Source organism: Theropithecus gelada, chromosome 19, assembly GCF_003255815.1.
Source record: "Theropithecus gelada isolate Dixy chromosome 19, Tgel_1.0, whole genome shotgun sequence".
NCBI classification, from domain to species: domain Eukaryota; kingdom Metazoa; phylum Chordata; class Mammalia; order Primates; family Cercopithecidae; genus Theropithecus; species Theropithecus gelada.
Window position 1 is genome coordinate 30,801,865 of NC_037687.1, and position 16,415 is coordinate 30,818,279.

General features: G+C 50.2%; 1 protein-coding gene across 3 annotated transcripts in view; it reads right to left on the reverse strand.

Annotated features, from left to right (window-relative positions):
• The window catches only part of NLRP12 (NLR family pyrin domain containing 12), a 31,285-nt gene extending 15,899 nt beyond the window's left edge, over positions 1-15,386 (reverse strand). For 2 of the 3 annotated variants that reach the window (XM_025368123.1, XM_025368122.1), the window contains exons 1-4: positions 14,864-15,386; positions 5,354-5,434; positions 2,937-4,638; positions 844-1,014 (exon numbers count right to left, since the gene is read on the reverse strand). In XM_025368123.1, coding sequence (XP_025223908.1) covers positions 844-1,014; positions 2,937-4,638; positions 5,354-5,434; positions 14,864-15,152 — 2,243 coding nt within the window. In that variant the 5' untranslated portion in view covers positions 15,153-15,386. Of the gene's footprint in view, positions 1-843; positions 1,015-1,195; positions 1,199-2,936; positions 4,639-5,353; positions 5,435-14,863 lie in introns of all 3 variants that reach the window. The other variant, XM_025368121.1, reaches the window with a different exon arrangement.
• Between the last annotated feature and the right edge of the window lie 1,029 nt (positions 15,387-16,415).

Here is a 16,415-nt window from a genome sequence, read left to right on the forward strand (position 1 = left end):
GGAGGAACACTTGAGGCCAGGAGTTTGAGACCAGTGTGGGCAACATGGTGAAACCCCATCCCTCCAAAAAAATACAAAAATTAGCTGGGTGTGGTTGCACACGCTTGTTTTCCCAGCTACTCGTGATGCTGGGGCAAGAGGATCACTTGAGTCCAAAATTTTGGGGTTGCAGTGAGCCATGATTGTGCCACTGCACTCCAGCCTGGGTGACAGAGCATATGAGTGTCTTAAAAATTAAAAAAAAAAAAAAAATGTGGAGACCCACACAGCAGGATGACCACATGAAGACAGAAGGCAGTGATCTGCAGACCCAGGACAGAGACCTCAGAAGAACTTAATCTGCCCACAGCTTGGTCTTGGACTTCCAGCACCCCCACAACCTGCCTTGAGAAAATACATTTATGGGGTGAAGCCACCCAGTCTTGGCACTTTTTTTTTTTTCTTCCCCTGAGACGGAGTCTCACCATATCACCCAGGCTGGAGTGCGATGGCACGATCCCGGCTCACTGCAACCTCCGCCTCCCAGGTTCAAGCAATTCTCCCGCCTCAGCCTCCCAAGCAGCTGGGATGACAGCCCTCCTAATTTTTGTATTTTTCGTAGAGATGGCATTTTGCCATGTTGGCCAGGCTGGTCTCAAACTCCTGACCTCAAGTGATCTACCCACCTTGACCTATCAACATGCTGAGATCACAGGCGTGAACCACCGCACCCAGCTTTATGGCACTTTTTTATGGCAGCCGTAGCCAATGAATACACCATCCTGTGATAGAACCTTTGTGACTGAGCCCCAAGAGAGGCCACGGTGGGGACCACCTGAAACCCCCAGACCAGCCTGTACTCACCTCAGGTTCTGAAGTTTGCAGCTGGGGTGTCTGAGTCCTTGACAGAGAAGCTTCACCCCCCGGCTGCCCAGGGCATTCCGGTACAGAGACAGCTCTACCAGGTTTGGATTGGTGCATAGGGCCGCTGCCAGATGTTCACTGTAGGCGTCCAGCAGAACGGTCCTCTCTGGTCTGGTTGAAGGAAAGACAGGCCACTTTCTGGTGTTACTGGGTGCTTGACAACGATGGCCTTTGCATGTCATTTTACCATTTATGAAGCATGCTATCTTTTTTTTTTTTTTGAGACGGAGTTTTGCTCTTGTTGGCCAGGCTGGAGTGCAATGGTGCCATCTCAGCTCACCGTAACCTCCACCTCCTGGGTTCAAGCAATTCTCCTGCCTCAGCCTCCAGAGTAGCTGGGATTACAGGCATGAGCTACCACGCCCAGGTAATTTTGTATTTTTAGTAGAGATGGGGTTTCACCATCTTGGCCAGGCTGATCTCGTATTCCTGACCTCAGGTGATCCGCCCGCCTCCCAAAGTGCTGGGATTAGGGGTGTGAGCCACCATGTCTGGCCAAAGCATGCTATCTTTTAACTTTTTTTTTTTTTTTTTTTTGAGGGCCTTGCCCTGTTGTCTAGGCTGGAGTGCATGGTGAGATCATGGTTCACTGCAGGCTCGACCTCCCGAGCTTAAGCAATCCTCCCGCCTCAGCCTCCTGAGAAGCTGGGGCTACAGGTATACACCATCATGCCCAGCTAATTTATTTTATATTTTTGGAGATGGGGATCTCATTATGTTGTCCAGGCTGCACCTGACTCTATCTGAAACTCCTAATCATTAATTAGTTGGTTTACTTGTTTATTATCTGTCTCCGTTCTCATTAGGATGCATGCTCTCTTGGGAGCATTGGCTTATTCACAGTCTTCTGTCTACAGAACAGTGTTGGGTCCACAGATAAAAGGGACATAGAGGCTGGGTGTGGTGGCTCACACCTATAATCCCAGCATTTTGGGAGGCTGAGGCCAAGAATTCAAGACCAGCCTGGCCAACATGGTGATACCCCATCTCTACTAAAAAATACAAAAATTAGCTGGGTGTGGTGGCACACTCCTGTGGTCCCGGCTACTCAGGAGGCTGAGACACACAAGGGGGAGGTTGCAGTGAGCTGAGATCGTGCCACTGCACTTCAGCCTTGGTGACAGAGCCAGACTCTCTCAAGAAAAAGGGACTTAGTAATATTTGTTGATTGAATAAATTCTCCCGGACATCAACCTCAATTTAGTCCCAGTGGGTGGTGTTTAGTCTCAGCTGTGGCACTATTGACACTTCGGGGCCAGAGGGACTGTCCTGTGTACTGCAGGATGTTTGCAGCATTCCTGGCCTTTACCCACTAGATGTCAGTAGTGTTACTTGCTTCCCAGTTGTGGGAAGTGTTACTTGCTTCCCACTTGTGACCACCAGAAAACATGTCTCCAGACATGGCCAAATGTCAGAGCAAAATCACCCCTAGCTGAGAGGCACTGGTTAAGAGCATGAACCTCAAGACCAAGGCGGGTGGATCACTTGAGGTCAGGAGTTGAAGACCAGCCTGGCTAACATGGTGAAACCCCGTCTCCACTAAAAATACAAAAATTATGCTGGCATGGTGATGAGCACCTGTAACCCCAGCTACTCAGGAGGCTGAGGCAGGAGAATCGCTTGAACCCGGAAGGCAGAGGCTGCAGTGAGCCGAGATCGCGCCACTGCACTCCAGCCTAGGACACTGGGAGAGACTTCGTTTGGAAAAAAAAAAAAAAAGCGTGGTCCGGGTGCCGTGGCTCATGCCTGTAATCCCAGCACTTTGGGAGGCCAAGGCGGGCAGATCATGAGGTCAAGAGATCAAGACCACCCTGGCCAACATGGTGAAACCCTGTCTCTACTAAAAATACAAAAATTAGCCAGGCATGGTGGCACCGGTAGTCCCAGCTACTTGAGAGGCTGAGACGGAGAATCTCTTGAACCCGGGAGGCGGAGGTTGCAGTGAGCTGAGGTCACGCCAGTGCACTCCAGCCTGGGCAACAGAGAAAAAAAAAAAAAAAGGCATGAATCTGAGCAGCCCCAGGGATACTTACAGCTGCACCAGCAGTGTGTGCGCTCCTGCAGAGCACCTCGCCCGGTCTTCCCCGTCAGCGCTGTAGGTGGCGCTATACAAGTGCAGCACCTGGGCGCTCCTGCAGTTCTTCACACAGAAGGAGCAGACCATGTGCTCCATCTTGGAGGCAATGTTGCTGACCACGATTACCTGGAAGTGGCTCAGGGCCTGCTGGATAAACTCCTCCTCCTGGATCTCATACAAGCAGCTGAAGAGCTCCAAGGAGCCCTGCTGCAGGGTGGAGCCGTCGCTCTGAGCTTTGCTTCGGATCCACTGCAACAGTTCCCTCTTGATGTGCGGTGATACCTTCCAGCATAGACTGTTCTCCAGATAGCTCCTGGTCTCCTCGTTCAGGAGTCCAAACAGGAAGCGGATGGTGAGTGCCAGGAAGCTCCTTTCAGAAAACCCATACTCGGTCAACAGCCTGATCACGTCCTGGTCTGGGCCCGCCCCACGCTCCCCGTCATCCAGGATATAGTACATAGCTGCAAAGAATTCCTGGAAGCTCAAGTGGATGAAGCTGTAGTACCTCTCACAGTTAATGTCCTTCTGGAAGATGTTCATGTTGAGGAAGGCAGAGACATCCGCCCCATCTAGGCCATGCTTCCGAAGGTCCTGCTCCTCAAATAGGATTTTCTGGTTCCAGAGCCCATCTGCCGCCAAGGAGCACAACCCTCTCTGGTTGGGTGGGGGCTGGAGGCGTGGGGTCCTGCGCTTGGGTTGCATCAGACTGAGCAGGTAGAGCATGTACACCGCAGTGGTGGTCCTGGATGTCTGTTTCAACAGCCCCCCACCCTCCAGCTGCTGCTGGAGGCAGGTACACACCACCCAGCACACCAGGGGGACGAAGCACATGGTGAAGAGAGGCTCGTTGTCCCTCACATAATTGAAGACTTGGCCCGCCTGCTCTGTGTCGTGGAAATACTTGTAGAAGTACTCCTTCCTTTCTGCCTCAGAGAAGCCCAGGATCTCCACGTGCCTGGGGTGCTCCAGCAGACGGTGGAGCTTCTCCAAAGCCGTGGGCCGCGTGGTGACCAGCAAAGATAGCTCAGGGAGCAGCTTCTTCCGAATTAAGCTGTTAAGAAGCAGCTCCGTGGGCCGTTTCTCTGCCCAGCAGAGGCACCAGGGTCCCTGAGGATCGTGGAAAGAAGGCTTGAGCTCATCGAAGCCGTCGATGATGAAAAGGAGGCGCTCAGGAACTCGGACGAGCTCCTGGAGAGGCGCGCTGGGCTCGGGCCAGCAGCTGGAGATGAGGTCTTGCATGCTGCATTCCGTGTCACTCTGGTTCATCTCCCTACAGTTGATGTAGAAGAGATAATCAAATCTGCCTTGGAAGAGCTTCCCGTCCGCCCAGTCCAGCATCACCTTGTGTGCCAGCATGGACTTGCCTATCCCTGCCACGCCTTGCATGACCACAGTGCGTGGTGGCTCGGGGCGCTCCTCGTCTGGTTCAAAGAGGGTCTCTATTTTGATGGGGCTGGCCTGGTGTCCCACGGTCCTCGTGTGTCCCCGGCCTATGTCCAGAAGCTGCTGCTGGGCCTGCATGGGGTTTGAGTGCTCCTTCACCAGCAGGAGCCGGGTGTACCCGTGGCTGAGGTTGACACATTCCCCTAGGCGCGCATTGCGGTCTTCCATGAGCCGGAATTTCCTGCGGACATAGTCTCTGTAGGCTTCCTGGGGATCTAGGGGAGAGGAATGAAAGTTTTGTGGAGGACTCATCAGCAACCTCTGATGAGTTCATGAGGTAAAGCACTCCTCATCTGGCTCAAAGAAGGTGCGTGCCTGTAGTCCCAGCTACTTGGGAGGCTGAGACAGGAGAATTGCTTGAACCCAGGAGGTGGAGGTTGCAGTGAGCCGAGATCGCCCCACTGCATTCCAGCCTGGGCAATGGAGCGAGACTTTCACCTTCAACTTGACCTGCAACCTCCACCTTCCAGGTTCAAGTGATTCTCCTGCCTCACCCTCTGAATAGCTGGGACTACAGATGTGCTCCACCACACCTGGCTAATTTTGTATTTTTAGTAGAGACAGGGTTTTGTCATGTTTTCCAGGCTGGTCTTGAACTCCTGACCTCAGGTGATCCGCCTGCCTTGGCCTCCCAAAGTGCTTGGGTTACAGGCGTGAGCCACCATACTGGCCTTTTAGGCCTCCCTTGTTGCCCTTGCTTGTATGAGATGGTTTGGTAGCCATCTTTCAGCCATGAGGTGACAAGTGTCAGGACAAAATGTGGACATGGAAAGGTTGATGAGTTGAAACATAGGAGGAAACTGTCCCTTTGATGGTGTCATTAATCCACCCCACGAGTTCCTCAATCATGCATTTGTGCCTGGCCTACACTCCATGGGGTCTTCTGTTCTGTGTAGACGAATACATGTAGGTACATGGCTTGAGGCTCACCTTTTCTTGGAGTGACAGGAGAGGCTTCCAGAAGGCATGTTGACTGGTTCCCAAGTGAGGACGGGCCACCAGGTGGGGTATCTGGAAAAGAAATTGTGCAAGATGAACTAGTACGCATCTGGCTAGCAGCACTGCGTCATATTAGCGGCGATTACGTCAAAATGCCTGCATAACTCCCTGCTCGTCCACACCCCAGAATGTTCTGTAGTCACTGCATAGGCTGTGTGTGGGAAACAGCTCATCCCTTGTTCCTTGTAGCCCACCCTCCTTCCTGGGTCCCCCTCATGGTCATTGGCACCTCCATCCATCCAATCAGTCTTTTTTTTTTTTTTTTTTTTGAGACAGTCTTGCTCTGTTGCCCAGGCTGGGGTGCAGTGGTACGATCTCGGCTCACCACAACCTCCACCTCCCGAATTCAAGCAATTCTCCTGCCTCAGCCTCCCAAGTAACTGGCGTTACAGTTGTGCGCCACAATGCCTGGCTAATTTTTGTATTTTTTATTTTATTTTATTTTTTGAGATGGAGTATTGCTCTGTCACCCAGGCTGGAGTGCAGTGGCGCCATCTCGGCTCACGGCCTCCCGGGTTCACGCCATCCTCCTGCCTCAGGCTCCTGAGTAGCTGGGACTACAGGTGTCCACCACCACGCCTGGCTAATTTTTTGTATTTTTAGTAGAGATAGGGTTTTACCGTGTTAGCCAGGATGGTCTCGATCTGCTGACCTCATGATCCGCCCACCTCGGCCTCCCAAAGTGCTGGGATTACAGGTGTGAGCCACTGCGCCTGGCCTGATTTTTGTATTTTTAGTAGAGATGGGGTTTCACTATGTTGGCCAGGCTGGTCTTGAACTCCTGACCTCATGATCCATCTGCCTTGGCTTCCCAAAGTGCTGGGATTACAGGCGTGAGCCACCGCACCCGGGCCCAATCAATCTTTTTGATTGGGAAGTTCTGAGTCAGTCTGGACTCCTCCCTTGTCAGCTCTAGGCCACATCTCATCCATTATCTTTTTTTTTTTCAAGACAGAGTCTAGCTCTGTTACCCAGGCTGGAGTGTAGTGGCGTGATCTTGGCTCACCGCAACTTCTGCCTCCTGGGTTCAAGTGGTTCTCCTGCCTCAGCCTCCTGAGCAGCTGGGACTACAGGCATGCATCACCATGCCTGGATAATTTATTTTGTATTTTTTTGTATTTTTAGTAGAGACGGGGTTTCACCATGTGGGTCAGGCTGGTCTCAAACTCCTGACCCCGTGATCCGCCCACCTCGGCCTCCCAAAGTGCTGGGATTATGTGTGAGCCACTGCACCCGGCGACTCTGTCTCTTAAAAATATTTTAATATTTTTTTTTTTTTGGTAGAGATTAGGTCTCAGTATGTTACCCAGGCTGGTCTGGAACTCCTGGCCTCAAGCAGTCCTGCAACCTTGGCCTCTCAAAGTGTTGGAAATACTGGTGTGGGCCATCGTGCCCAGCCCCAAAAAGGTCTTTGTCTGGATACGTCATAAGATTCTACACGTCGAGTCCTTCCTTGGCATCTTTGGTCCTCAGAAGGCCCTCAAAGTTCTAAGGGTGAGTTCCTACGCTCTCACCTGGCATATTCCCTACTCCATGAGAAAGACTTCCCCCAGTGAGTTCTCCCATCAGCTGAGCCAGCGGCACCCCATCTGGTCCTCACTCTGACAAGTTTTCACCTCCCTGCTGGTTGCTAGTCCATGAAATGATTCATGAAAGCAAAGAACATCCTCTTGAAGGAGCCAGGAGGCACCCCACCCTCCTGTTACTACACAGCCCGCCCCCCACAGTCCCTGTAGCTTCATAATGTTCCCAAGTACAATACCCTGTGTGACCCTCCTGGCATACAGGGACACCTTCCCTGTGAGTCTGTGTGACTAATAAACTGTTGTCTGTCTTTTTTTTTTTTTTTTTTTTTTGAGGCAGAGTCTTGCTCTGTCACCCAGGCCGGAATGCAGCAGCGTGACCTCAACTCACTGCAAGCTCCGCCTCCCGGGTTCAAGCAATTCTCCTGCTTCAGCCTCCTGAGTAGCTGAGATTACAGGCGCCCGCCACCGCACCCAGCTAATTTTTGTATTTTTTAGTAGAGACGGAGTTTCACCATGTTGGCCAGGCTGGTCTTGAACTCCTGACCTCATGATCCACCTGCCTTGGTCTCCCAAAGTGCTGGGATTACAAGCGTGAGCCACCGTGCCTGGCCTAAACTGTTGTCTTTCATCTGTTCAGTGCTGGCTCTGGTATATTCAGTCATCTCGCACTATTTATTTTATTTTATTTTATTTTTTTATTTTATTTTATTTTATTTATTTTATTATTTTATTTATTTTATTTTATTTATTTTTGAGACAGAGTCTCGCTCTGTTGCCCAGGCTGGAGTGCAATGGTGCGATCTCAGCTCACTACAATCTTCACCTCCCAGGTTCAAGTGATTCTCCTGCCTCAGTCTCCCGAGTAACTGGGATTACAGGCGTGGGCCACCATGCCCGGCTAATTTTTGTATTTTTGGTAGAGATGGGGTTTTACCATGTTGGCCAGGCTGGTCTCAAACTCCTGACCTCAGGTGATCCGCCCACCTTGGCCTCCCAAAGTGCTGGGATTACAGGCATGAGCCAACGCATCTGGCCACTCAAAAATGTTTAATTAAAGAAGGTTATCATTGAGAGGAAAGGGGAAAATAGGGAATTGTTTAATGGGTATCCAGTTTGTTTTGCAAGATGCAGAGTTCTGAAGATTGAAGGCACATCAGTGTAAATGTACTATCCTCAGCAGCACACTTAAAAATGGTTAAGAGGAGGCCGGGCACAGTGGCTCACGCCTGTATTCCCAGCACTTTAGGAGGCCGAGGCAGGTGGATCACCTGATGTCAGGAGTTCAAGACCAGCCTTACCAATGTGGTGAAACCTTGTCTCTATTAAGAATACAAAAATGAAGGCTGGGTGCGGTGGCTCACACCTGTAATCCCAGCACTGTGGGAGGCCGATGTGGGCGGATCACGAGGTCAGGAGATCTAGATCATCCTGGCTAATACGGTGAAATCCCGTGTCTACTAAAAGTACAAACAATTAGCTGGGCATGGTGGTGGTGGGCGCCTGTAGTCGCAGCTACTCAGGAGGCTCAGGCAGGAGAATGGCGTGAACCTGGGAGGCTGAGCTTGCAGTGAGCCCAGAACGTGTCACTGCACTCCAGCCTGGGCAACAGAGCGAGACTCCGTCTCAAAAAAACAAAACAAAACAAAACAAAAAATACAAAAATGAGCCAGGCGTGGTGGCGCATGCCTGTAATCCCAGCTACTCGGGAGGCTGAGGCAGGAGAATCGCTTGAACCAGGGAGTCAGAGGTTGTAGTGAGCTGAGATCGCACCATTGCACTCCAGCCTAGTGACAGAGCAGGACTCCATCTCAAGGAAAAAAAAAAAAATGGTTAAGAGGAGGCCGGGTGTGGTGGCTCACGCCTGTAATCCCTGCACTTTGGGAGGCCAAGGCGGATGGATTACCTGAAGTCAGGAGTTCAAGACCAGTCTGACCAACATGGAGAAACCCCATCTCTACTAAAAATACAAAAATTAGCTGGGCATGGTGGCAGATGCCTATAATCCCAGCTACTTGGGAGGCTGAGACAGGATAATTGCTTGAACCCAGGAGGCAGAGGTTGCAGTGAGCTGAGATCATGCCACTGCACTCCAGCCTAGGCAACAAGAATTAAATTCCGTCTCAAAAAAAAAAAAAAAAAAAAAGGTTAAGAGGGCAAATTTCATGTTTTGTGTATTTTAGCACTATTTATTTATTCATTTATGAGACAGAGTCTCACTGTGTCGCCCAGGCTGGTGTGATTTTGGCTCGCTGCAACCTCTGCCTCCCGGGTTCAAGTGATTCTCCTGCCTCAGCCTCTGGAGTAGCTGGGATTACAGGCATGTACCACCACGACCAGCTAATTTTTGTATTTTTAGTAGAGATAAGACAAGGTTTCACCATGTTGGCCAGGCTGTCGTCGAATTCCTGGCCTCAAGTGATTCGCCTGCCTCAGCCTCCAACGTGCTGGGATTACAGGCGTGAGCCACTGCAGCTGGTTGACAATACATATATATATATATATATATATATATGTATGTATTTTTTTTTTTTTTTTGAGAGAGAGAGGGTCTTGCTGTGTTCCTCAGGCTAGAGTAGAGCAGCATGATCTTGGCTCACTGCAGCCTTCACCTCCTGGGCTTAAGTGATCCTCCCATCTCAGCCTCCCAGGTAGCTGGGTCTGCAGGCATGTGCCATGTGCCTGCCCAGTTTTGTAGAGACGGGGTTTTGCCATGTTGCCCAGACCGGTCTCAAACTTCTAGGTTCAAGTCATCTGCCTGCCTCAGCCTCCCAAAGTGCTGGGATTATAGGTGTGTCCATAGTTTGTTTCTGCCCAGTTTTGTAGAGACGGGGTTTTGCCATGTTGCCCAGACCGGTCTCAAACTTCTAGGTTCAAGTCATCTGCCTGCCTCAGCCTCCCAAAGTGCTGGGATTATAGGTGTGTCCATAGTTTGTTTCTTTTTTTAAAGGTAATCCAGGCCAGTGCGGTGGCTCACGCCTGTAATCCTAGCATTTTGGGAGGCTGAGGTGGGTGGATCGTGAGGTCAGGAGATCGAGACCGTCCTGGCTAACACGGTGAAACCCCATCTCTACTATAAATACAAAACTAGCCGGGCGTGATGGCGGGCACCTGTAGTCCCAGGTACTCGGGAGGCTGAGGCAGGTGAATCACTTGAACCTGGAAGGTGGAGGTTGCAGTGAGCCAAGATCGTGCCACTGCACTCCAGCCTGGGTGACAGAGTGAGACTCCATTTCAAAAAAATAAATAAATAAAAATAAAAAAGGTAATTCTTGAAAATTGTAGCTGAGAAAGGCCTCAGAGATGTTCTCCTTCAGTGTTTCCTAGGCATGCCGTGAGAACCACCCACATCAAAATGCAGATTCCTGGTGCCTGAGACCTGCTGAATCAGAATCTCTAGGGTTGGGGCGTCTTGGATTCCCTATTGGCCACAAGGGTCTCGAGAGACTCTTATGCACATTCACATGCGAACTGCCGATCTTGTTGGATGCCCTTGTTTTACAGATGGAGACGGAAGCCCAGAGGGGCACATCGATTCTCCAGCATCACACAGACAGAAAGAGCAAAGCCAGACATCTGTCTCCTTGGGAACGCTGAGCTGCCTGTTAGTAGACTAAACGGATGCAGTCCGGAGAAGAACGCTCGGCAAATGGTTACGCATTGTCAATGCTGGGAGAGATTCAGGCGGAAGAGGGAGAAAAGTGGGACTTTACTTTTGATTCTATATTTGTACATTATTTCCATTTCTTAAAATAACTATGTAACACTTACATTTAGATATAATTATACAAAATGACAAGTAAGTACATTGATACTTTTTTCTTTTCTTTTTTTTTTTTTGAGATAGAGTCTCGCTCTTGTCGTCCAGGCTGGAGTGCAGTGGTGCGATCTTGGCCCACTGCGACCTCCGCCTCCCGGGTTCAAGTGATTCTCCTGCCTCAGCCTCCCGAGTAGCTGGGATTACAGGCGTGCGCCACCACACCTGGCTAATATATATATAATATACATATATATATTATATATGTGTGTATGTGTATGTATATTAAGACGGAGTTTTGCCCTTGTTGTCCAGGCTGGAGTGCAGTGGCGGGATCTTGGCTCACCACAACCTCTGTCTCTTGGGTGATGGAGAAAAGAGAAAGAGAAAAAGAAAGACAGAGAAAAGAGAAGAGAGAGGAGAGAGAGAGAAAAGAAGAATAAAGAAAAGAAAGGAAGAGGGAAGGGAACGGAAGGGAGAAAAACGAAGGAAGGAAGGAAGGAAGGAAGGAAAGAAGGAAGGAAGGAAGGAAAGGAAGGCAGGCAGGCAAGCTACAAACAAATGCATTTGGTTTTTTCAGAGTCATTAAAGACTTTGTTTTTTACAGAGATGTTTCCCAGCACACTGCTACCGTCACACCTCATTAATGATGAGTCACTGAGCTTTGCAGAAGTGACTGTGTATAACCCGTTATTGGCAGGACTTGCTTACTCATTCAGCAAATGTTCACCAAAGTTTACTCGGTTCCTAGCCCTAGCCAGACACTTTAGTCTCAGAGAATCACACAGGGGAGTCCAGACTCTTTCTGCCTTTCAGGCATCCATTTCCCAGTAGAGAAAACAGGTGAGAAATGACATTAAAAACTACAGCTCAAGCAGGGTGCAGTGGCTCACGCCTGTAATTCCAGCACTTTGGGAGGCAACATGGGCGGATCACCTGAGGTCAGGAGTTCAACACCAACTGGACTAACATGGTGAAACCCCGTCTTTACTAAAAATACAAAAATTAGTCGGGCGTGGTGGCATGTGCCTGTAATCCTAGCTACTCAGGAGGCTGAGGCAGGAGAATCGCTGGAACTCAGGATACAGAGCTTGCAGTGAGTCAAGATTGCGCCACTGCACTCCAGCCTGGGCGACAGAGTGAGACTCTGTCTCAAAAACAAAACAAAGCAAAAAAACCACAGCTCCAACAGGGCTCTGTGGTACGCACCTGTAGTTTCAGCTATTCAAGAGGCTGAGGCAGGGGGATCGCTTCAACCCAGGAGTTTGAGTCTAGCCTGGGCAACATGGTGAGACCCCATCTCTAAAAAATAAAAATATTTTTAAAAAACCAGTTCCACAGCTCAAGTCCCATCTCTGCCACTTCGGCAATGGGCAATGGGCAATGGGCCACATGTGCCGAGCCTTTACTACCTGCTCCGAATTGTGTCAAGCACTTTGCACGTATTATCTCTTGAGCTTGTGTCTGAATATAAATCATATATATATGTGGTTTTTTTTTGAGACAGTGTCTCGCTCTGTCACCCAGGCTGGAGTGCAGTGGCTTGATCTTTGCTCACTGCAACCTTCACCTCCTGGGTTCAAGTGATTCTCCTGTCTCAGCCTCTAGATTAGCTGGGATTACTGGCGCCCGCCACCACCCCTGTATAACTTTTTTTGTATTTTTAGTAGAGACGGGGTTTCGCCATGTTGGCCAGGCTGGTCTCGAACTCCTGAGCTCAGGTGATCCGCCCACCTCAGTCTCCCAAAGTGCTGGGATTACAGGCTTGAGCCACCGCGCCCGGCCCATTGTGATTATTTTATGAGATAGAAGATATAATAAAAGAAATCCAAGAGTGCTAAGGAGGCACAGAAGTGGGGTTTCTGAGCCAGTCAGAGTGGTGGGAGCGAGGAATCAGAAAGTGGGGGAAGAGGAGTAAATTCTTTAGAGAAGGTAATGGCTTCAAGGTTTCAGTAAGTAATACTTTTCCAGGCAAAGAAGATGGAGAATATTCCAGACAGAACACAGCATGAACAAAGACCAAAGGGATGAAATTAGAATTCTGTACACAGTCATAAAAAAGAACAAAATCATGTCCTTTGCAGTAACATGGACGCAGCTGGAGTCCATTATCCTAAGCAAACTAATGCAGGAATAGAAAACCAAAGACTGCATGTTCTCACTTATAAGTGGAAGATAAACACTGGGTTCTCGTGGACAAAGATGGGAAGACACTGGGGACTCGTGGCAGGGGGAAAACTCACGATTGGGTACTGTGTTCAAGTACCTGGGTGATAGGATCAATCTTACCCTGAATCTCAGCATCGCTCAATACACCCATGTAACAAACCTGCACATGTACCCCTTGAATCTAAAATAAAAGTTGAATTTTTTTTTTTTTTTTTTTTGAGATGGAGTCTCGCTCTGTTGCCCAGGTTGGAGTGCAGTGGCATGATCTCAGCTCACTGCAAGCTCTGTCCCCTGGGTTCACACCATTCTCCTGCCTCAGCCTCCCAAAGTGCTGGAATTACAGGCGCGAGCCACTGTGCCCGGCAAAAGTTGAAATTTTTGTGTAGATATAGATGTATGCATGTGTAAGTTAGAATTCCAGATCTCCCAGGCTCAGGGATTAGTATGAAAGAAAAGGGAATTGGTGGCCAGGCAGTGGTCATTCATGCCTGTAATCCCAGTGCTTTGGGAGGCTAAGGTGGGAGCTCGCTTGAGCCCAGGAGTTCAAGACCAGCCTGGGCAACATAAGGATACCTCATCTTGGCTGGGCACAGTGGCTCATGCCTGTAATCCCAGCACTTTGGGAGGCTGAGGCAGGTGGATCACGAGGTCAGGAGTTCAAGACCAGCCTGGCCAAGATAGCGAAACCCCGTCTCTACAAAAAATATAAATACAAAAAATTAGCTAGGCATGGTGGCGGGTGCCCATAATCCCAGCTACTCAGAAGGCTCAGGCAGAAAATTGCTTGAACCCAGGAGGCAGACGTTGTAGTGAGGAGAGATCATGCCACTGCACTCCAGCCTGGGCAACAGAGCGAGACTCTGTCTCAAAAAAAAAGGATACCGCATCTCTTTTTTATTTTTTTTTTTTGAGACGGAGTCTCGCTGTGCTCCCAGGCTGGAGTGCAGTGGCGCGATCTCGGCTCACTGCAAGCTCCGCCCCCCGGGTTCACGCCATTCTCCCGCCTCAGCCTCCCAAGTAGCTGGGACTACAGGCGCCCGCTACCGCGCCCGGCTAGGTTTTTGTATTTTTAGTAGAGACGGGGTTTCACCGTGTTAGCCAGGATAGTCTCGATCTCCTGACCTTGTGATCCACCCGCCTCGGCCTCCCAAAGTGCTGGGATTACAGGCTTGAGCCACCGCGCCCGGCCCCGCATCTCTTTTTAAATTTTTTTTTTGAGATGGGGTTTCACTGTTGCCCAGCCTGGAGTACAGTGGTGTGATTTCAGCTCACTGCAATCTCCACCTCTCAGGTTCAAGCGATTCTCCTGCCTCAGCCTTCCAAGTAGCTGGGACTATAGGCGTGTGCCACCACGCATGGCTAATTTTTGTATTTTTAGTAGAGACAGAGTTTCACTATGCTGGCCAGACTGATCTCAAATTCCTGACCTCAGATGAACCACCCGCCTTGGCCTCCCAAAGTGTTGGGATTATAGGTGTGAGCTACTGCACCTGGCCACCTCATCTCTTAAAAATATATATATACACACACACACACACACACATATATATATACACACACACACATATATATATTCCAGATCTCCCAGGCTCAGGGATTTCATATACATATATATATATATAAAATTTATATATATAAATATATAAAATTATTCTTATATATATAAAATATTTGGGGCAAGATCTCACTCTGTCAGCCAGGCTGGGGTGCAGTGGCAGGATCATAGCTCACTGCAGCCTCGACCTTCTGGTCTCAAGTGATCCTCCCACCTCAGCCTCCTGAGAAGCTGGGATCACAGACATGCACCACCACACCTGGCTAATTTTTTTGATTTTTGGTAGAGACACAGCCTCACTATGTTGTCTAGGCTGGTCTTGAACTCCTCACCTCAAGTGATCTGCCCTCTTCAGCCTCCCAAAGCGCTGAGATTACAGGCAAGAGTCACCACACGCCGCTGGGGTTCTAGCCTTGCCTGTCCCGCCACCTCCTTACCCCTCACCAGGTCCTCTCTCTGTCCTCTCTCCCACAGGTCCTTCCTGTTCATCCGTTCAAAGGTGCTGAGAGCCAACCTCCAAGCCTCCTCTGTCCCGAAGTGGGTGATGAGCAGATGGGCCATTTCCAGGGGACCGGCCATCTCCATGCGTCCCCAGGGGATCTTGTCTTCTCCCAGCTCTGTCGCAGTCCCCAGGTATAACTTGAACTTCTTCAGCTCCACAGCCTCGAGTTCTTCCAAGTAGGCGGACAGGCGACAGAGGCCGTCCCTGCCTGCGGTTCGTAGCATGGGGGTGCCGTGAGCCCGGAAGGAGAGGACCTGGAGGCTGAGATGTTCCTATGCACGGGACACGGGGCGACCGCAGCACACCTTCCATTGCATCGTTCACAGGTGGTGGGCGGACAGGCTGAGCCAGCGAGCGGTTCGAGGACTGAGAGAGGGAGGAAAAACCTTTTGCTGAAATAATGGCTTTCTCACTCTTCAGCTCCCTCCTGCCCCGCCCCACTCACCAATGGGTGTTCTGGGTGGAGAACAGGAAGTCGGGGGAGATTAAGAAATCCTAGGAGCCACTTGGCTGATGAAAATGAGCTTCACTTCTGCTGTCTCTTCCCGGCTCTCTTGACACAACAATTGCTGTCTTTCCGCCTTCCTCTTGTTTTCCTTGTTTCACTAGTGTGTGTGGTAGAGGGTATTATCAAAACTGTGACTGCGGCCGGGCGCGATGGCTCAAGCCTGTAATCCCAGCACTTTGGGAGGCCGAGACGGGCGGATCACGAGGTCAGGAGATCGAGACCATCCTGGCTAACCTGGTGAAACCCCATCTCTACTAAAAAAATACAAACAAGGCCGGGCGCGGTGGCTCAAGCCTGTAATCCCAGCACTTTGGGAGGCCGAGGCGGGCTGATCACGAGGTCAGGAGATCGAGACCATCCTGGCTAACCTGGTGAAACCCCGTCTCTACTAAAAAAATACAAACAAACAAACAAACAAACAAAAAACTGTGACTGCGCCTCTTTGAAGGAGAATTTGTTGTTTTTGAGACAGAGTCTCGCTCTGTGGCCCAGAGTGATGCAGTCTTGGCTCACTGTAACCTCCACCTCCCAGGTTCAAGCGATTCTCCCACCTCAGCCTCCCAAGTAGCGGATTTCAGGCACCCGACACCACACCCGGCTAATTTTTGTGGTTTTAGTAGAGACGGGGTTTCACTATGTTGGCCAGGCTGGCCTGGAGCTCCTGACCTCAGGTGATCCACCCGCCTCGGCCTCCCAAAGTGCTGGGATTACAGGTGTGAGCCACCACGCCTAACTTCTTTTTTCTATTTTTGAGACAGAGTCTCACTCTGTCACCCAGGCAGGAGTTCACTGGCGTGATCTCAGCTCACTGCAACCTCCCAGGTTCCAGCGATTCTCCCACCTCAGCCTCACAAGTAGCTGGGACCACAGACGTGCGCCACCATGCCCAGCTAAGTTTTTATAGTTTTGGTACAGATGAGGTCTCATTATGTTGTCCAGGCTGGTCTCGAACTCCTGAGCTCAATCTGCCCACCTCAGC